This window comes from Siphateles boraxobius, unplaced genomic scaffold, assembly GCF_051911475.1.
Source record: "Siphateles boraxobius isolate OS27281-9 unplaced genomic scaffold, OSU_SipBor_1 66, whole genome shotgun sequence".
Lineage (NCBI taxonomy): Eukaryota > Metazoa > Chordata > Actinopteri > Cypriniformes > Leuciscidae > Siphateles > Siphateles boraxobius.
The window spans coordinates 33862449-33884941 of NW_027509193.1; the positions used below are offsets into that span (position 1 = coordinate 33862449).

At 38.5% G+C, this 22493-nt stretch overlaps 1 protein-coding gene across 1 annotated transcript in view; it reads left to right on the forward strand.

Moving 5' to 3' along the window:
* abca3b (ATP-binding cassette, sub-family A (ABC1), member 3b) overlaps positions 1-22493 on the forward strand; it is a 65820-nt gene that overhangs the window by 40653 nt on the left and 2674 nt on the right. Inside the window, exons 14-30 of the mRNA XM_077213771.1 lie at positions 1508-1663; positions 1879-2089; positions 5169-5319; positions 6768-6866; positions 8013-8211; positions 9625-9934; positions 10012-10285; positions 10992-11196; positions 12070-12289; positions 12382-12540; positions 17963-18123; positions 18205-18339; positions 18987-19181; positions 19341-19528; positions 21179-21349; positions 21444-21640; positions 21718-21791. Of these exons, the coding sequence (XP_077069886.1) occupies positions 1508-1663; positions 1879-2089; positions 5169-5319; positions 6768-6866; positions 8013-8211; positions 9625-9934; positions 10012-10285; positions 10992-11196; positions 12070-12289; positions 12382-12540; positions 17963-18123; positions 18205-18339; positions 18987-19181; positions 19341-19528; positions 21179-21349; positions 21444-21640; positions 21718-21791 (3105 nt within the window). The remainder of the gene's footprint in view (positions 1-1507; positions 1664-1878; positions 2090-5168; positions 5320-6767; positions 6867-8012; positions 8212-9624; positions 9935-10011; positions 10286-10991; positions 11197-12069; positions 12290-12381; positions 12541-17962; positions 18124-18204; positions 18340-18986; positions 19182-19340; positions 19529-21178; positions 21350-21443; positions 21641-21717; positions 21792-22493) is intronic.

Below are 22493 nucleotides of genomic sequence, written 5' to 3' on the forward strand. Positions count from 1 at the left end.
TGAATGTGGCTAATGTTTACACTCAAGGTATATTACGGCATGTTTTCTCTGTAACGTTACGACGTTCTCAGTATAATTCATAATCCCACGTTTATAATGAACAACCCGTTATGGTTAATGTGTTATTAAAAACTGTGTACGCAGGTGTACATTACGTGATATTACGTTAACCAACCATTCAGAAACGTCCTGTTCGAACTTCTTCGGGGCCGTCATCTTGTTCCGGTCCGACTCCGGTTCAAATTGATACTGTTGCACAAATGTGTCCTCAGAGACTCCTGCTGCCATTCTTGTTGGAAAAAATAACGTTACCCTCTACTGTTGTCAAGGCAACACTCCACATGCGTTGTCAAAACGCCCCACAGAACAGAGGGGCGGAGTGAGCAAAGCTCATTATCATTTAAAGGCATATGCACTGAAACGGTATTCTGAAAACAGAGCTGTTTTTGACCAGGTAAAATTAATGTTTTCTTACAATACTAATGAGAATTTTTAATAAAAGTATATTACAAAGTTTTCATTTAGACCCTAAAGATTCATATTAACTTGTACAAAAATTGCTTTATATGACCCCTTTAAGAAGCCCAATTCTCTGATCATCCATATATGTTATCCATTTTTCCTGTTCAAATGTCCTAGATGCTCTTTTTTTTTTTTATTAACTTAAATTCTAACGGTCACAAACCAAACCAAAATCTATAAAGCTGTTCATTTAATGTTGATTATGTACACAGAAACAATAAATATTATGTGTATTGGAAAATATAAATATATATACACAAATATTTAAGTGGTTTGAAAGCGTCGGGAGGCTGACTCGTTTACGTCATGAGAGCAATGCTTCATGGTAGTGGGCGGAGCTCTTTTAGAGTGATATTGCTTGTCGCTAGTCTCTGACTGGTGGATTTCTTAACAGAATTATGGGTAATGTAGTTTTTGACAGGAATTCCGCTCCTAACTGTAAATTGCAACCGACTTTTCTCCAGTGTTGTGACGTATTTCCAAGTGAAGGGGTTTTACTTTAGCGCTCCTCCTCTCCATCCCTCGCTTGTAGCAGACTGACGGTTGGAGGGGAGTGGTTAAGGATATTCAACCCAAGCCATCAAACTGACTTCATCAGAGAAGGAACGCCATTCCAGAGTGGAGGGAAAGGTTCAGATTTTGATCAAAGATTCCAAAGACAAACACATTTTTTTCTGTGTATTAACTTGCACGGATTTGTTCAACACAAGACTAATGTTGTGCGCTAAGTATATATAGAGTAAATTTTGATTTCATGACGATTTAGAACATGATTAATTAAAACAATAAGCTGATAGTTGATGAAACCATATACAGTACCATCGATTAACTTCATAGCTCACATTAGGTCTCTTTTTAACAGTTTGATCGTTAAATGATCGTTAAAAATCCATTTCCATATGGAGAAAATAAATGTGATTTTTAGACTGTTGCAGTCTGTTTAACATTGAGATGGATCTTTACATAGCTTGTTTCTTCTCTTCAGCTGAAGGGATACCCTCGCGAAAAGATCCCAGATGAGGTCGACCGCATCCTTCGGATCCTTAATTTGGAGGATAAGCGTAATGCGCGATCCAAGACCCTCTCTGGTGGGATGAAGAGGAAGCTTTCCATCGGCATTGCTTTAATCGGAGACTCAAAGGTCAGGCAAAGGCAATTTTGTTTAAACCACTGCAGTTGTATTTCACTGACATTTTATGTTTAGCAAATACTTTTGTTATGTTGCATTTGTATTCCCTTTTTAAAAACATCTCCATGTTTATCCAGGTTGGTTTATGCTACTTAGCATGGTAATGCTGGTTGTTTAATTAGCCATTAGCCACTCAAATCCTAACGAAACCCATTGTTTCCCTGTAGGTGGTAATGTTGGATGAGCCAACCTCAGGGATGGACCCCTCAGCCCGACGGGCCACCCGGGACCTGCTGCAGGGCGAGAAACGGGGACGTACCATCCTGCTCACCACACACTTCATGGACGAGGCCGACCTGCTGGGAGATCGCATCGCCATCATGGCTAGCGGGGAACTCCAGTGCTGCGGCTCGCCGCTCTTCCTCAAGAACAAATACGGTGAGACTGCGGCAAGATCATGAGAGGAACAAAAAGAGTTTGTCACAAGATGCATAAAACGTGCTAGCGGAGTTGATAGGAAGAGATGGGCTACTTGAGTAAAATGATTTTGAGGACATTTGCCAAGTCCAATATGGTTGCTATAGTAAATGTATAGTAAAGTCGTGTTATCAAGATGGCAATCACACGAACCAACTTGCTCCAGTAAGGACTTTGCTTCTACCTAGAGAAGTCCCAGGGCCTTTTCGGACGTGTAGATCGTTTGCTTTGTTCTGAAACAGGAACTTAATTTGTTACAATGTTGCATTTCCTTTTTGTTTTGGTTCGCTTTCACATGGCAACATTTCAAAGCTCACCAAAATGTGTTTATGCAAGTCACATGTGTGTAAAAGCTGTCCAGTTAATGGTTAGAGTTTCCTCTGCATTATCCATTAAGGCTTTATATGTAGCTGTTGAGACACACGCAAACACTATATGAATGTTGCTGTAATTCCCACTCAGGGGGGCTTTTCCCAAAAGCATCGTTAGCCAACTATGGTCGCAAGTTCTGTCGTTATCAGCAAAGTTCAGCGAGTCTGAGTTTCCCAAAAGCATCGCTCTAACGAACATTCGCAAACAGCATCGCAAAGTTGTGTGGTTGGAACAACAGCTCTCGACTCGTGGTTAGAAGTACAGTTTGTTTTTATGACGTGGGCTTCATAAATCCTTATCTTGAGCAAAGTAAGCAAGCTGACATTCAGTCAATGTCTTTAACATCTTTTAGTTTGTCAAGAGATTTAAAGCAGCGTTTTTGAAGAGTGATCTGCGTACAAGCTCTAGTACTTAAGAACGGGCCTAGACTGAATCTAGAAATTATGCAAAATAACTGAGGAAATTTTGAATAAGTCCTCAGATGCCATGTCTGTAATGTTTAGCAAAAAGTCTAGCATTGATTAGATCTCAAACTTAGTCTGGGTTTCCCCATGCTGCCTTCCCGCAGCGTGATTTTATTCACGCTGAAAGGCAGTATGGATACCATGGTCCAGATTTTCGCCTCATCTAGGGAACCAATCACAGAACGGGGAGGGAGAAGCAAGACGATGACGACATCTATGCGACACACCGAAGCAGTTTGTTTATTTCTATGGATTCAACATGGCAGAACACGCGAAGCTACCTTTTGATGCAGCCTGAGATATTGTTCTAAGTAGTTTAGAATGCAAATTTATTTTGAAAAAAGAGCAGCTTTTGCACAAACGGCAATAGTCGCTGAACGTCATTGTCTACACAAAAATATCGTACCCATCGTCTTCTTCCTTGTTTAATTTCTGTCGCTCTACATATGTCATCTGGTATAATTGAACGATTGGCTATGATCTACGTACAGGCGCATTTGATAGACATTCTTAGCAACCAATAAACGGCGCCGGGCATTCGTAAACCACGCCTCAAATACGAGAAAATGTACATGTGGTTCCCACACCCAAGTCTCAACGAGATTTGGGTCTGGTGTTAGCCAGGCTATCTCAAACTAATTCATTAAAAGAAGTTATTACTCCACCATCTGCGTGAAATCATTAACCAACGTGGTTAAACAACCAATTTGCGACAATATGGTTTCGGGAAACAGTCGTGATTGGCAAGTTTGTTTCTTTAACAATGCATCATACTACAGTAAAGCAGCGAGTTACGTCATTGTACAGGAAACACTCCCCTGACTGATAAATGATAAATACAGTGGTACTCAGAATTAACTGAGCACAAAATGAAGCTTCTGCCATGACCGTCCCAGTCCCTGAGCTGAACCCTATAGAAGATGAGTGTGCTGAACTGAAGAGAAGAAGCACTGACATGAACTTGTGAATCTGCAGGATCTGGAGAGATTCTGTATGGAGGAATGGTCTCTGATCTCGTCAGTTGTTCTCCAAACTCATCAGGCATTATAGGAGAAAACTCAGAGCTGTTCTCTTGGCAAAAGGAGGTTGCAAAAAGTATTTAATAACAGGAAGCCAATAATTATGGCCAGCGTGTTTTGGATAATTTTTGAATAATTTTACTTCAATGAAAGGTTAGATTTTTTTGCATTTTTTGAATTAAAGATCAAAAGGATAAACAGTGCAGATTTATTTTTTACAGCCATTTTTGATTATATTTACCATGGGTGCCATTAATTCTGAGCACCAATGTGTATAAATATATCATGGCAGAAGCTTAATTTTGTGCTCTGTTAATTCTGAGCAAAACTGTATATATCATTTATCAGTCAGGGGAGCGTTTCCTGTACAATATATATATATATAATTTTTGTAGGGCTGTGCAACGATTAATCGCATCCAAAAGTTTGTATAATATATGTATGTGTACTGTGTATAATTATTTGGTATACAAATATACACACACATGCATGTACTGTATACATTTAAGAAATTTTATTTATTTATACATAAATATTTATATATTATATAAATTATATATAAATATATATATATATATATATATATATATATATATATATATATATATATATATATATATACACAGCATATACATGCAAATATTTCTTAAATATATACATGCATGTGTGTGTATTTATACATACAAAATAATTATATACAGTACACCCACATATATTATGTAAACACAAACATTTCTTTTGGATGCGAGTAATCGTTGCACAGCCCTAAAATTGAATTTAAAATGATATATATAGTTAGAGCAGGAATCAAGGCTTTGTCAGGACTGCATTTTTGGTTTTAGTTTTCAACTGCTATAACTAATGTGCTCACTCACAGAATCAGACACTGCTGCTTTTATGACAAATTCCCTGTTATGAATTATTACACTGCTTGGTTTCGTTGGTCCTTTGGGTGGGATTGCTTTCTCACCTCAAACGAACTGCTCCGGAGTTCGTTTTCAATCAGGTCAAAACCACCTCGTTAAGGTGATCTCGGAGAGATTGTTTGCGGGTCCGAGTGTGATAGCCATGTTCACATATGCCTAAACGAACCGGGTTCCAAAACAAGCTTGGTGTGAAAATGCCCTCAGAATGTATTTTTTTTTATTTTTTTTATCTAAACTGTTACTCTTGTACTTCTCTCAGGTGCTGGTTACCACATGGTTATCGTAAAAGACGCATTTTGTAACGTGTCTGAGATCACCCGTCTAGTCCACATGCATGTTCCTGATGCCACTCTGGAGAGCAGTGCAGGCGCTGAACTCTCCTACATACTGCCCAAAGAGAGCACCAGCCGGTAAGACAACAAGACAACACTCAGACACGCATAGTAGATGTCTATTTTTTTTTTTTAAGTAGTGTGTGAAAGCGTATGTTGCTTGGAATGCATTTCAAACACTAGTTTAATACGTTGTCATCTCATGACCTCATTACTTTGCATGTTTAATGCAGCGAGTGACGTGCCATTATTATTTTAGAGATACAATTTTGGTTCTATTTGAATGAGTCAAGTATATTGCATTGTGGGATATGATATTTTTCATGTGCTGTGATCTGGTTGTGTACTACAGATTTTGGCAAAAGTGGTAGGTCATCAATGCAAATAGAATTTGCATACCTTGAACTGAATTCTACAAAAAAAGCATTTGCAGTATGTTAGTATGCTTTTGCAAATGCACTGTTGTTTAAAATCCTGTGCTCCAGTTGAATCCTGCTGAAATCATCCTAACATCTGATTTTGAAGAGGTTCTGTTATTTAACATCAAGGTCCTCATCATCATTGACTTTAATCAATAGCCTTGACTGCACAAACTCAGATGGTACTTATAAGAGACAATGAATTATGAAAAAAAAGTAGTTTGATGAATGAAGCATATGAGGCTTGAGTGTTGGGTCTGATTCTTGTGAGCTGCCGTAGCAACAGATGGACTAAATTTACCCATCGATCTGTTTTTTAGTGAAGGTCTTGAAACAACAGTCTTCTCTGTTCATGACACACACTCTGAATCACCTCAATGAGAGAAAAACATCATAAAACCACTCCGTAAAAGAAATGCTTCGCCCCAAAAGGAAAATTATATCATTTTTAATCCTGAATGTACAAAATGTTTGTTTTTTCGTGGAACCAAGGTTATTATCGTAAAGTAATTCAGCTAGTTGCCAACATTTTTCATTTTCTTTTAGTTAAAGTTAAAGTACTAAAATTAAAACTATGGACATATTTTAAACAATTTTAATAAATAAATAATAACTTGAACTAAAACAAAAACAGAAAATATAAAAATAAAATGTAATTCAAAAACAGAATTTAGATGATGACCAGTAGCTTCAAGCGCAAAAAAGGATATACACACACACACACACACACACACACACACACACACACACACACACACACACACACACACACACACACACACACACACACACACACACACACACACACACACACACACACACACACACACACATATGTGTGTGCATATACAATATATATATATATATATATATAGTATGAAGAAATTTAAACAATAATTGAGCTCTCAAAAATAACTTCATTATCTATTTTTGTGGTACATCATGCATGTTTTGAGTGACATGAGAATGATACATTTGCATTTTTGTTTAACTAATAGAAATGAATGGATATGGATGGAATCACTGAATTTCTTTCTCTCCCCTCTCAGTAGTTTCTTTTGTTCTTTGAGTTTGCTCTTCGCTCTCACATCTGGTGTTTCTCTGCAGGTTTGAGCTGCTGTTTGCTGAGCTGGAGATGAATCGAGACGAGCTGGGCATCGCCAGCTACGGGGCGTCCGTTACCACCATGGAGGAGGTTTTTCTCAGGTATTTGACCACAAGAAAAGTCTCCTATTGATAAAAGCTCATATTTATTCAGTAAAGTTTTTGAAGGTGTGACATAATTAATCCCCATCCTTTTCATGTTATGTTATTCTTACACGTATATTTTCCCCCTACCTGCTCCTGCCAGTGTTATTTTAGTATTATTTGTTTATTTACTGTTTTATAACTTATTAACATTTTGAATTAGTTCATAATTGTATATTTTCTGTTTTATATTTACATTTTAGTTGCATTTTTAGTAACTTTATTATGTGCTTTGTTTTGTCCTTTTTATTTATTTCTACTATATTTTTATATAGCTTTAATTTATTTGAATTTCAGTTTAAGTCTTGTTTAAAAATGTAAGTACTTCAACTCATTTATTGCAATTAGTTTTCAAGCCAACATTTCAAATTGTTAATCTAATATTTTAATAATAATAATAACTTTTATTTCAGCTGAACAGAAAAAATGTATTTATAGTTTTAGTTTTAACGAACAATAACAACACTGGGCTCCTCTTCATCTGTTTGCACAGCACAGATGACAGCTTTAACATGAAAACGGATGTGGAAAACATTAATTGTTTATATTACCATTTTGTAAACAGTATGTTCCCTGATTTTAACACTGACCGTCCACTTTGAAATCATGCCACATATTCTGAATGCTTTTAAAAAGAGAAAGGGTCTCTGTGAACACGCTAGCACCTAAAAAGTATCGCTTGATTAGGCATATGAACTGATTATTTTAAAATAATTGATTTACAGGGCTTCTTAACCACACAGGGAACAGAGAACTGTGTTATTGCATGACTAAATTACAGACCTCTGAAAACACACCCTGCAGAATCACGCTCAATCTCTGGTGTGTCATTCAGAGAAGATTTTTTTAATCAATTTTCCTTCACATTTACAAAACCTTTTTTATGATGGATTTTCGGAGTGACAGGTTACAATGACATCATTGCTTTCTCTCCTTCAGCATCATTTCTCTTAACCCTTCTACGTTTTATATAACCACTTTTGTGTAGGCACATTGAATGGCTGTCCAGCTCTGTTCCAGTAACAACCACTTTCATGCAAGATCCTCATGTTTGTTTCATCTTTTTATGTAACCGTGTGTGTTTGTGTGCGCTCAAACTCTCAGGGTCGGGAAGCTCGTGGACTCCAGTCTGGATATTCAGGCCATCCAGCTCCCTGCTCTGCAGTACCAGCATGAGCGGAGGTCACATGACTGGACCATGGACGACTCCAGCAGCATCAGCGGCATGACTGACGCGACAGATTTAACTGACAGCGGCACTATGATCTCAGAGGACTGCTCCAATATCAAACTCAACACCGGGGTCAGTGCTTTTAGTGCTTCGCAAACTAACTGTGCTTTTATTAATGAGGTGATATCACTTTTCTAAGCAGACATTAAAGGTGCAGTAAGTGATTTCTGAGAAACGCTGTTGATATTTGAAATCACACTTCCATCTTGATAGCTCCGCCCCCAAATTCACAAACACGCTATGCGACATAGGCGCGAATGAGTGTATATGCCCCTTACTGCTGATTGGCTACAAGTGTGTTTTGGTGCTCTGTCTGATCCACTTTCAACAGCGTTTCTCAGAAATCGCTTACTGCACCTTTTATCCTATAATCAATCTAACATTGAATTAGAAACCCAAGCCAGAATATTATAGACATGTGGACTATAGAGCCATGCAATTACCTGTCAGCCACTTTTGTACCACTCACAATACTATATTATAATAATAATAATAATAATAATACATAATTGCATACATTCCCCTCTTGATCCCACTGTGCAAAATACGTCAGGAAAATACTAAAGAAGAATTGTTTTATTTATCAGCTCAAGGTCAGAGAAAGGAGGTGCTTCAGAAAATGTTGTTGAGGAGGTCACATAAAATGGTAGTGGTTGTTTAATTTTTGTTTCTGTTTTATACAGGCATTGCAGTCCTGTTTGGGACTTCCCTGATTTGTGTGGGGTTTTTTTTCCTTTTGTTTTTTTTAGCATTAACATCTAGTAAAATTGTTAGAATTAAAAATCCATTATTTAGTTATTTGAAACACTGTGAAAAAAAGCTAGTATGGGTTACAGGGTTGTAAATAACTTGGTTGTTGCTTTAGTCTAAATAAGATATTTCTCAGTAGGGATTAGCTGGTTTGTATTTATTGATAAACTTAAATTTCCCATAAATTACTATATGCATTTGTCTAATAATTTTTCATACAATAGCTTTGGTATCGTTTGATTCAGATAATGTTACACATATGTATGTTTGTATATGTATAAATATGTGTGTGTGTGTGTATACAGTATATATCCACCAACACAGACATATAATATATAGAAATATCATTTTATATATATAGACACATTATGCAATATGACAGCTCTAATTGTAATATATTTAAAAATGTAATTTATTCCTGTAATCAAAGCTGAAATTTCAGCATCATTACTCCAGTCTTCAGTGTCACATGATCCTTCAGAAATCATTCTGATAGGATGATTTGATGCTCAGGAAACATTCTTTGAGAAAGAACATCAAAAGAACAGCATTTCATTTATTTTAAATAGAAATCTTTTGTAACTTAAATTTGACGTGTCTTTGCTGAATACAAAGTATTAATTTATTTATAAAAGGATTAAGATGGATGGATGGATAGATAGACAGAATAGTGGTTCTCTTTTTTTGTGTTTATTGTTTTTGTAAACATTATTTTCTGCATGTTTTTATCCTCAGGCCAGACTCTATATGCAGCAGTTCTATGCTATGTTCCTGAAGAGGGCGCTCTACAGCTGGCGCAACTGGAAAGTGATGGTGGCTCAGTTTCTGGTGCCGCTTATCTTCACAGTGGTGGCTCTGGTGGTGGCCCTTACCATCCCTAGGAACCATAACTCGCCCCAGCTCCGCCTGGCACTAAAGCAATACGGCCCTACCCGGGTACCCGTGGCCTTGGATGCCTACTCTGGGGCGTTGGCTGCAGCTCTGGCTGAGATCTATGCCACACAGCTGCCTTCCCAGAGAGCCACGGCTGACACTAATATAACAGGTAACGCTGCTCTTAATACGCTAACGGGATGCACGGGATGGCTCCCTTGACAACATCCTAACATCCCATCTGTTCAGATTTCTCAGAGTACGTACTCTATAATGCCATGAGGGAGGGTGGAGCTTTCAACGAGCACTGTGTGGTGGGCGCCGCTTTCAGAAACAGACCCAGGAAGTACACTAAGGTCATCGGCTACTTCAACAACCAGGGCTACCACACCTCTGCTACGGCGCTCATGCTGGTTGACAACGCTCTCTACAAGCTACTTGCAGGACTTAACGCCTCTATCCGCACTGGAAATTACCCAATGCCCCGCAACATGTCCGAGGTGGCGCAGAGCCAGCTTTCCGAGTATGTGCCAGCTTTTGGACTCCATTTCATGTTTTCCTAAATTCCATTTGATCTTTTCCTCGAATTCTGCGTGTTAGATTTTAATTGTCAAAAGGAATGTCTAATCAATTGAATTCATATAACTTTATTTGTTAACATTTTAATAATAACAGGGCCCTAAGAAATGCCCTTTTTTCCCAGAAACTCTATTCTCTTTGCTTTAATTTACCTGGATTCTGTGTTTTATGATATAATACTTATGTATTGAGAAAAATGGTACCAATCAAATAAAACTTCAAACATAAAACAATTTAAATTAATCTTTTACAATATAATTTTAAACAATATGTGTTGTCAAAATCGCTATACAAATAAATGTGAATTAAATTGAATGTAATCAAATGAAAATATAACACATCCTTTCATGTTTAGCAAACAGTGTTGAAAAACAGAGTTACTGTTAAAACTTGTGTGATATTCCTTAAGTTATGTTTGAATAAATTGTACTATTATTATTATTATTATTAATTGTTATTATTGCTTTAAGAAGTATGTGTAGTTGACAAATATGTACCTGAAACACATTGCATAACATGCAGGCTTCATTTTTAAATAGCAGTCTTTTTGCGGTTTATTATCGTGATTAGAACGAACCCAGAACCCTAAATTAACTTGGGACGTTTAGCGGTTTGGTGGTTTCATCGATCTTCCATTTTTGTCTCTACAGGGGTCAGACAGGCTTCGCCATCGCCATAAACCTCATGTACGGCATGGCGTCATTAGCCAGCACCTTCGCCCTGCTCCTCGTCTCCGAGCGGTCGGTGAAGTCCAAGCACTTGCAGCAGGTCAGCGGGGTCTACCTCTCCAACTTCTGGTTCTCTGCCCTGCTGTGGGACCTCATCAACTTCCTGTTGCCCTGCCTGCTCATGCTGGTCAGTATGAGCACACGGTCTAGGACAAAAGTTCTTAATCTGGGGGCCTCATCACAGTTGCAAGATGGCTCAAAATGGTTTAAATTAAGACTAGTTTTAAAATACACTAAAACAGCTATTGTCATATTTCTTATTTTATTTCATTCACTCATTTTATTTATGAACCAAGGTTCCCATAGTCTTGGAAAACCTAGAAATTTTAAAAGTGCTATTTCTGAACATGAGAAAGTCATCAAACGTAAAAGTCATGGACATTTCTATAACCAATATATATTTTATTATTTAGAAATTGCTATTTGTGAGTACAAAAGTAATTTGTGATATGTATATTTATTGATAATTAAAAGTGTAAACTCTGGAGAACATTCTTTTTTTTTTTTAAATATGGAATTTTATTTATTTATTATTATTTTATTTTATTATTTTTAGTAAATATTATTATACATATAATTCATAATATTCATATAAATATTTAAATGTAAAATTCACTTTATTTTGCTACTGCAAAAAATAAATAAAATAAAAAGTTTAAAAATGAGCAGCTTTGTCTTTACAGCAGACGGACCAGAAATATCTTGGGGGGCCAATTTAACATTTAGACATTTTTAACATTTGACATGCAAGAAGAACGTATTGTCGCAAGAAGAACGTATTGTCCCAGAACTTCATAGACATTAGTCCCAGCAGACGGCATTGAATACGAGCTTGTGAGGGACAAAAGTATAGTCTGTGGAAAAATGTTCAAGAATCGTTAACACAACTGAACATCGTTCGGTTCTGGGATTTAATTAGATCTCAACGATGCCGTCTGCTCTGACTGAAGTCTATGTTCAACTAAGCTCAACATGCTTGACGTGTTTGTTTTTCTCTCAGGTGGTCTTCCGAGGGTTTTCAGTAAAAGCGTTTGTGGCTGAAAACCACCTGGTGGATGTGCTACTGTTGCTGCTTTTGTATGGCTGGGCTGTGATTCCCCTCATGTACTTGCTCAGCTTCCTGTTCTCCACAGCAGCCTCAGCCTACACGCGCCTCACCATCTTCAACATCATCAGCGGCACCGCAACCTTCCTCGCGGTCACCATCATGACCATACCTGGTGAGAAACGCATGTCCATACTCGTACGCTCAGAATGCTTTTCATTTCTTGCAAGAACTTGTATTCACACACCTCGTGTTATTGTGGTCCAGATCTGAATCTGCTAGACCTCTCCTATATCCTGGATAAAGTCTTCCTGATCTTCCCGAATTACTGCCTGGGCATGTCCTTCAGCGAGTTCTACCAGAACTACGAGAAAATCACCTTCTGCACCTCCAATATCTTTGCCTCCTACATCTGCAGGAAAAACAGTGAGTGATCGGTTCTGTTTCTGGCGTTGCTCTGGGTAGCCCCACCCACAGTGAATTGTCCAAAATGTATGAATATGATGGATGGATGATTAGATATATGATAAATGGATGTTAGAAATGATGGCTAGTTAGATATGAAGAGTGAATGTATGGTTAGAGTAATGAATGTATGGTTATATATGATGGATGGATGTTAGATATGAAAAGTGGAAGGTTAGATATTAAGAATGAATGGTTAGATATGATGGATTATGGTTACATATAATAAATGGATGGATGAATAGTTAGATATGATGGATGATAGTTAGGTGGGTGGATGGTTAGATATGATAGATGGATGGTTATACATGATGGATGGATGGATAGATGGTATGATGGATTACGGATGGATGGATGGATGGATGGTTAGAAATGACTGATGGATATGATGGATGTAGGGTAAGTGTACCCATTAAGACCATGTACCCTATAAGCCCACTTTCAACTCTGAAGTCAAATTAAAAAAGAGAAAATAATATTTTATATTGCTCATTATTTGAACCAATCCAGTGATTTGTTACTTCCTTGGCATTTTTTATTGCATACCAAGCACATTTTGCAATGTTGAGTTAGTCCCACTCCTGTGCATGCTGTCTCAGGGGACCTCACACAGTCACCCCAAAACGTTGGTGTTTCGGGACCCTTCAAAAATCAACACATTTCTGCAATTTTCAGCCTTTTCTTTGGTAACTACATTTATATTATGTCAAATAAGAGATACATGTATTGTTTTTTGAGTATGAACAAATAGTTTTATAATTTTTATGATTTTCCTTTGAACGCAAGCTAATCACACTCATCTTTCCATTTAAAACTAATCTCTTGGTCAAACCATTAGCCTTACAGTTAGGCTAAACTGCCAAAGAATTAAGCATGTGAACTGCAAACAATAAATGTTTTACATTTATTTACAAATAAATACATCATAAATTGTATTGTAGAGAGGATCATTTTCATAAATTAACTTTTTTTAAGATGGGTACAGTGGGTACTTAAGTGGTACAGTGCCACAAAATGATGCAAACTATAGCCAACACAAGCTAACCTTGAATGAAAAAAACTTAACCTTACCTTACTTACTACCTTAATTTACAACTATATTTAGATAGGCCTACAAATTACCCAGTGGGCCCCCTATGCCGGGAGTATTGAGCCCGAACTCGGTTTTCTTACCAAGATACGGTCACGTCCTGTGGAATTTTGATCGGGCATAACTCCAGAGTCAAGCCAACCTCAGGCTGCATACCCCCGGCTTGGGGGGCCCATTAAGAGACCCCCGAAACCCCAGAGTCTGGAGCCCCAAGTTTGCTTAATTCTCGAGATACACCCGGTTAAACTTCCGCCTTTGCCCAGGCATAACTCGGGAGCCAAGCCGACTTAAGGCTCCAGACTCCCAGTGTCTGGGGCCCACTAGGAGGCCCCCCTAAGCCCAAAGTATGGAGCCCCAACTCGGCTTGGCTCTCGAGATACACCCGGTCAAACTTCCAGCTTGACTCCAGCTACAACTCCAGTCAAGCCGACTTAAAGGGACATTAAGTAAGAATTACTCCCATCTAGCGGGGAAATTGTATTTTGCATTCAAACGAATTGTGCTCTCCAGCGCCTCGCGTTTTCAAAATGCGTGTTGCATCTACGGTAGCCGTTATGTACCAAAAAGCTATGACAGGATGTCTTCTAATAGCACTTCGTCGAGTTTTACTTCGGGTGGACAGGTTTGTTATTTCAAACAAACTTCAAATTAACACAACAAACAAACGAATGTTACAGTATGAAGTAATGAGTGTCAAAAACATGAACTATTGTAATTAGTAGTTATGCCTTGTTTACTCGTTATATTTTTTTGAAGTATGTGCATTGTTAGATATCATCATCAGATGATTCAACAGTAGGGAGAGGAAGAAGTAGAGGTAGAGGAAGAGGACAGAGAGGCAGTGAATCAGTGGGATCTAGGCAAGGAGGTGGACGACGAGGAAGAGGAGGAGAGTGAGAGTCAATACAACGACGACAAAGATGCCCGGCAGCTACAAGGGCTACATACAGAATTTATGCGTCTGTATTATTCAATGTGAGGTCACAGTATAAATGATAAATAACAGAAAATATCAGATAAGATAAAAATAACATAAGTAGACTTAGCTATGCAAACAATGCAAGAACAATCATATGCTCTATTAAAATTTCTAGCTTACAAAAGTAAACTTACAAACTTTTTTAGCGCCTTCTCTACTTTACTCAATAGCTGCTATTCATCAAAGAGCCTGTTTAACTTTTAACTGTAAATGTTCTTCTGTCTATATAATAAAGTAAACAAACAAAAAAAACTTGTAATTAAGACTGTAACATTGACTTACCTGTCAAGGAGAAAGCAGGCAACTTCAGCGTCTCTTTTGAATTCTTTCTCCTGCATTAGCTCTTTCCACCGGGAAAAAGCAATCCCGACATTCACTCGTGTTTTTTGTATGCTCCGGTCACGTTTCCTTTTACGATCATTTTTGGTCTGGTTTGGTGAAGAGGATTTCTTATCCAGTGGCTCGGCATAGGTATGGTCCACCATTAAAAATAAAAGTGACAAGCGCCTCTCACTGCTCTGCTCCTCTGTTTCTGCTGCTTTCAATTACGTCGAGCTGGCTCTGAACGAAAACGCGTTGTGGAAACGCGTTGGCCTAAAACTTTTTGACCCTCTCTGCTATTATAGTTTTTCAAGATGGCGGAACTACATGGAAGCCTCCATGGACTTACCCGTCCCATGTATATAAATATAATAAATTCTTCGTTTACGAGGATAAATCAGATAATTGGCAGAGGTATTTGTACACCATTGGGGACATATTTATGAATAAAAATATTTATTTTAGATTATAAATTACCTAAAAAGTTACTTATAGTCCCTTTAAGGCTCCAGACCTCCGGCCACTAACACTTACCCATCCCACACAGGGCTCTAATCAAACATTAGCAAAAGGAAATTTTGTAATACTTCCCTGTCACTGAATAAATATATTGATGTTTTACTTCTTTTTAATTTTTATGTTTTGTGAATCAATGATGATGTGGGCTTATTTGGAACACATGTGGGCTTAAATGGTGCCAAAGTACCAATTAAGCCCATGCCAGACTTCTGACTTCATTCCTAAAATATCTTGATTTTATATTCTAAAGTGTACATCAACTAATTAATACGTTTTCAAAATAGAGATAAATCTAAAAAACTAATTATTTTTCTTATAAACCACGTCAATATCTATGAAAAAAACCTAGACTTAGATATTGGTGGGCTTATTAGGTACCGATATGATGGATGGATGGATGGTGAGATTTGATGGATGGTTGGATGGATGGATGGATGGTGAGATATGATGGATGGATGGATGGATGTGAGATATGATGATGATGGATGGATGGTTGGATGGTTGGATGGATGGATGGATGGATGGATGGATGGATGGATGGTGAGATATGATGGATGGATGGATGATGAGATATGATGGATGGATGGATGGATGGATGTGAGATATGATGATGGATGGATGTATGGTTGGATGGTTGGATGGATGGATGGTGAGATATGATGGATGGATGGATGTGAGATATGATGATGGATGGATGGATGAATGGATGAATGGATGGTGAGATATGATGGATGGATGGTGAGATATGATGGATGGATGGATGGATTGATGGATGGATGTGAGATATGATGGATGAATGGATGTGAGATATGATGATGGATGGATGGATGGATGGTGAGATATGATGGATGGATGTGAGATATGATGATGGATGGATGGATAGATGTGAGATATGATGATGGATGGATGGTGAGATATGATGGATGGATGGACGGATGGATTGTTAAAAATGACGGATGAATGGTTAGATATGATGGATGGATGAATGGTTAGATATGATGGATGGATGGATATGATGGATGGATGGATGGATATGGATGGATGAATGGTTAGATATGATGGATGGATGAATGGTTAGATATGATGGATGATGGTTTTATATATATATATATATATATATATATATATAATACATGGATGGTTGGAATGGATGGCTTGTATATGAAAACTTGTAAATATTTGTTTTAATTTTCCTGTCGTTTACTTGCGTTGGATGTCTGCGTTGGATGAATATCTTAATTTTATATTCTAAAGTGGACATCAACTAATTAATATGTTTTCAAATTAGAGATAAATCTTGCATTTTAACTAATTATTTTTCTTATAAACCATGTCAATATCTATGAAAAAAATCTTGACTTAGATATTGGTGGGCTTATTAGGTACCGGTATGATGGATGGATGGATGGATGGTGAGATATGATGGATGGTTGGATGGATGGATGGATGGTGAGATATGATGGATGGTTGGATGGATGGATGGATGGATGGATGGATGGATGGTGAGATATGATGGATGGATGGATGGATGGATGGATGTGAGATATGATGATGGATGGATGGATGGATGGATGGATGGATGGATGGATGGATGGATGGTGAGATATGATGGATGGTTGGATGGATGGATGGATGGATGTGAGATATGATGGATCGATGGATGTGAGATATGATGATGGATGGATGGATGGATGGTTGGATGGATGGATGGATGGTGAGATATGATGGATGGATGGATGGATGGTGAGATATGATGGATGGATGGATGTGAGATATGTGTATGACGCAGAGTGATCTCATTGGTCGCACGTCAGAGGCGCCCACGCCATTGGATGTGCAGTTGCCGCAGTGCAGCCTATGAGCGAGCCAGACGCTCATGTTCTAGCTGTGCAGCTGCAAATGCGCTTTACATAAAGGCTTCAGTAAATCGAGGAAAAGGAGTTTCCCCACTGCGTATAGCTATGCAATACTCGTTCCCTAACTCAGGGAACTGAGGTTACGTGAGTAACCGAGTAGATATGATGGAGGGATATGATGGATGGATGAATGGTTAGATATGATGGATGGATGAATGGTTAGATATGATGGATGATGGTATATATATATAATACATGGATGGTTGGAATGGATTGCTTTTTATATGAAAACTTGTAAATATTTGTTTTAATTTTCCTGTCGCTTACTTGCGTTGGATGTGATGTCGACTCATCTTTGGAATTAGAAATGTTCTTTCACTTGGCCAATGTAAATGTGAAGCTGTGGACACTGAATGTTCTGTTCGGCCTGTTTTCTGTAACATGTTAGCCTGTGTGTGTCCACGGTAATTAAATCATCTGCCATGTTTGTTGTCTTGATGAGCTAAAAGATTGAAAATTCTGATTTTATTTGATTTAAGTTGGTAAACATTTTGAATCTTAGCATCATCTGGCGCACTTATTGGGGGACTGTGTTGTCATTCTCATTGTCGTCTGCAGATATCACGTATCAAGTGAACTACTTTTCCATGGAGGAGCCCGGAGTGGGCCGCTTCCTGGTGGCCATGTCCTTGGAGGGTGTCGTCTTCATCGCCCTGGTCTTCTTCATCGAGCTCCGGTGGATCCGCACGCTACTCAACCTCTGCAGGAGACGCAAGAAGGTGGAAGGAGGGATAATGTGCTGCCATATTATTGTCTTGTATGCTCTCAGTCACAATCACGGGTGTGTGTGTTTTTGTCAGGCTCTGCTGTTGACAGAAGCAGCTCTTCAACCTGAGGATAGAGATGTTGCCGAGGAGAGGAAGAGAGTTTTGGAGTGCCAGCCAGTGGTTGAGTCCATGGTGGGCAGCCCGCTCATTCTACAGGAGATCAGCAAGGTATGCTGTCACATACTTTAGTTTGGAGCCAAATAATACAATGTCAACATACTGTATATACCACAAGGTTTCAATTTCCACTGGTCTATATTTTACCGCCATTTAAGGTTTGTTGATGGATTAAATTCTCCTACAGATCCTATCAGTGAGAGCGTATTTTTGTAATGTTTTAATCTATCGACATGCAAATTCCACTTTATCATTGCCACAATTCACTACGTGTACAAAACCAGTTGGATGGCACCACCGCCACCTATTGGCCAAAATGTATAAAACATACAGAAAATCCATTAATCAGGAGTGTGATTTTAGGTCAAATTATTCCCAAGCGATTTTGAGATTAACTAAGATTAACAATTTCCAAGGTGCTTTCTGTCAAATCTTTGCCAAAATTAGCTGTTGTCATATTCAAAGGAAGCCTCACAATATTGGTGTACAACAACATTCTACAGAAATACTTGAGTTGCTGGCAAATATGCTAAACAGTGAGTGATGTATGGTTTTGCATATTTTCACAAAGCAAATTTCATTGCCGGAATGCCCGGAAAACACATGTTTATTTAGTCACAGCATCATCTGCTCATTTAGTTTATTATTTTTGTCCCTTTCTCTTCTTTTGCCTAAGATCTGTGGTTGTGTTTCACTAGGTATATTCAGGTGGACAGGCGCTGTTAGCGGTGGACCGTTTGTCCCTGGCCGTTGGGAAGGGTGAGTGCTTTGGTTTGCTGGGATTTAATGGAGCAGGGAAGACTACGACATTCAAAATGCTGACGGGAGATGAAAGCGTAACTTCAGGGGATGCCTTTATAGACGGCTACAGCATCCTCCGAGATGTGAAAAAGGTCTGGATTTGCATTTTGCTATCTCATATTTGACACTTTATATAAACGATTGAGTTCCTGAACACTGGAGATGTACATTTGATATTTTGAAATGTTTTATCATAGTTGGCATATGTGAATGGTATATTCAACACAGTGTTAAATATGACTTTGCTTCAGGTGCAACAGAGAATCGGCTACTGTCCCCAGTTTGACGCGGTGCTGGATCACATGACAGGACGGGAAACCCTGAGCATGTATGCCAGACTGAGGGGCATCCCAGAGAAGTATACCACCGCCTGTGTAGAAAACGTCCTGCGCTCGCTACTGCTCGAACCTCACGCTGACAAACTCGTCCGCAGCTACAGGTATGAACGTGAGACCTGAGAGAAAGAGGATGGCTGGTTAGATATGGTAAATGGAAGATTAGATATGATGCATGTATGGGTGGTTGGATGATTAGATATGATGGATTATTATGTTTGATGGTTAAATGGTGAATAAATTATCACATATAATATGGATGATTAGATATTATAGATGGATGGATGCTTAGATGTGATGAATGATTATCTTTGATGGTTAGATGATGGTTTGAAATGATGGATGATTGTTAGATATGATAAATGGATGGTTAGTTGAAATAGATGGAGGGTTGGATATGATGGATGGTTAGATGTGACAGATACTGTAGTGGATAGATATGGTGATTATGTGTTGGATGGGTGGTTGGAAAATTGTATTAGATATGATGATTATGGTTACATATGATAAATACATGGTTAGATAGGGCTGGGACGGTTACCGCATTACCGCAATACCGTGGTCACGTTACGCCTATCGCAGGTTTGAGCTCGTCACCGTCATCTCCGCAAAAAAAACATTGGCCTGCCCATGTGTGCACGTTGTGTCTTATGACATGGATTCATTGATTCTAATGACATGGATTATGTCTAATGACATTGTGTCTTACATGGATTCAAGGTTTTCTAAACAAAACTTATCAAAGGATGGAGCAAATCCGACCTTTCGCAAGTTGGGGAGCGCAATGTTTCTTGACACATAATAACGTTACATTCGTATTAGAGAGATGTGCGGATGGGCTATTATTATTTCATCCGCAACTGCATCACAAAACTCATCATCTGTCCGCCATCCATCCGCACCAACGTTTTTTATTTTCAAAACCGCCAGCCGCTAATTGTTTTATGGTCTATGGGCGATGCAAGGCGCTGCTGTCGCGAGGCTAGAAAGCTCTTGGCTGTTCTAGAAAGGAGACTTATCCAATGCAGCAAAGATATTTAAAGGCTAAAGTCCTAGTATAGCCTATTGGCTATGTTGTATCCCCAGAATATAAGCAGTGAACTCCGCCTCCGATCGGAACACAGGTACAAAAATAAATAAATAGCCTAAATAAAATGCACATCGGCAAACCTGACCTAACCTGACTAGGCTACTGTACAATTGTATCATTTCCTTTTGATTTTGTTTAAAAGTAGACATTTCAAGCTTTCTATTTATTTCTCATGTCTGTGAGGCAAGTAGCCTATACACTGAGTTTCGTTTCATTTATGAGACAAGCTCCAGTTCCAGTATTTAACGCGGTTTACCGCTATACCGCAGGCAAGAATTTCTTGCTTTTCAAATGTGGTTAGAAAAAATCCATACCGTCCCAGCCCTATGGCTAGATATGATGGATGGATGGTTAGATGTACCTGGATGTTAGATATGATGAATAGATTGTTAGATGTGATGAATGGATAATTAGATATGTTATAAGGGTGGGTGTATAATTAGATATAAGGGGATTAGGTTTGGTGTATAGATATGATGAATGAATGGTTAGTTGTAAAAAATAGATATAATCTTGATATAATGGACGGATGGTTAGATACGATGAATGATAGATTGGTGGTTAGATGATGGATAGAAGGGGGAAATTGAATGACTGAATGTCAGAAGTAAAATCATTTGTTTGGGAAATGTATTTGAAGTTGTCTATTGTTTCTTCTGCGCAGTGGCGGCAATAAGAGGAAGTTGAGTGCAGGCATGGCTCTGATCGGTGGGCCACCCGTGATCTTTCTGGACGAGCCTTCCACTGGCATGGACCCGGTGGCCAGACGGCTGCTTTGGGACGCGATCACACGAACCAGAGAGTCTGGCAAAGCCATCATTATAACCTCACACAGGTAAGTCACACACGGCCTGACTAACACAGATATGAGCTGGAAATGAAAAGAGCATGTTGCAGCAGAACACACTCGTCTCATCGTCTCTCTGCAGTATGGAGGAGTGTGAGGCGCTGTGTACTCGTCTGGCTGTCATGGTGAACGGCCAGTTCAAATGTCTGGGCAGCCCGCAGCACCTGAAGAGCAAGTTTGGGAGCGGTTACACGCTGCTGGCCAAAGTCCGCGTGGAGACCGAGTTAGATGAGATGGACCTTCAGCTCTTCAAAGAATTCATTGAAAACACCTTTCCAGGTATTTAAATGACACGCTTTGTATTTCCGCTGGACAGTTGGACAGCTTTGAAACCTTTCACCTGATGGCTTTCATAGGAAGTTCACTGAAGGATGAACACCAGGGGATGGTCCACTATCACCTGACTGACAAAACCCTTAGCTGGGCACAGGTACGTCTCAATGCTTACCCAGACTTGCCCAAATGTGCAGTTTTCCACAGTCCAATGCTCTGTATTTAACCTTCCATTTCTAGTTTGATCTCAACTGCATTTAAAATTAAAATTTAAAAATTGAAATTGAAATCATTAATTAATAATTCAATTTACAATCTTTGGGGGGAATTTTAAACAAAATTAAACAAAGATTGCAACATAATTTCCAATAAATTATTGGTAACTAACTGGTTGCCACTCTCTAAACATTTATTGTTACATAGCCTACTTTTTCATATGATACATTTTTTTGTGATTAACTTTTTATTCAATTTTAAAATGTAGACATCAGTTTTGTTGAAATATAATAACATGAATAAAATTGCCAAAGCCTTGAATGAATATAAATGAATATGTATATAGTTGTGGAAATCCTCAACTAAATCTGACTTCTTACCAGATTGTATCTCGAGGTAATTCCCTGAATACTCACAATCCAATCCAATACTTCCCTGAAGTAAGGTGACGGCATCCTGTCAAGAAGCTACTATCAGTACCTTGATCATACTCAAGCTGTTTCTTTTGTCTTTTGAGCGTAGAATCTTTAGTACTTCTATTCCTCAGCTGCGCATCATATATCTTACACGACTCACAAGTTGCTCTTTGCAGAAATGAAGTTTTATTTACGGCCGGGAGATCACTGGTCACAGCAACCAAGTG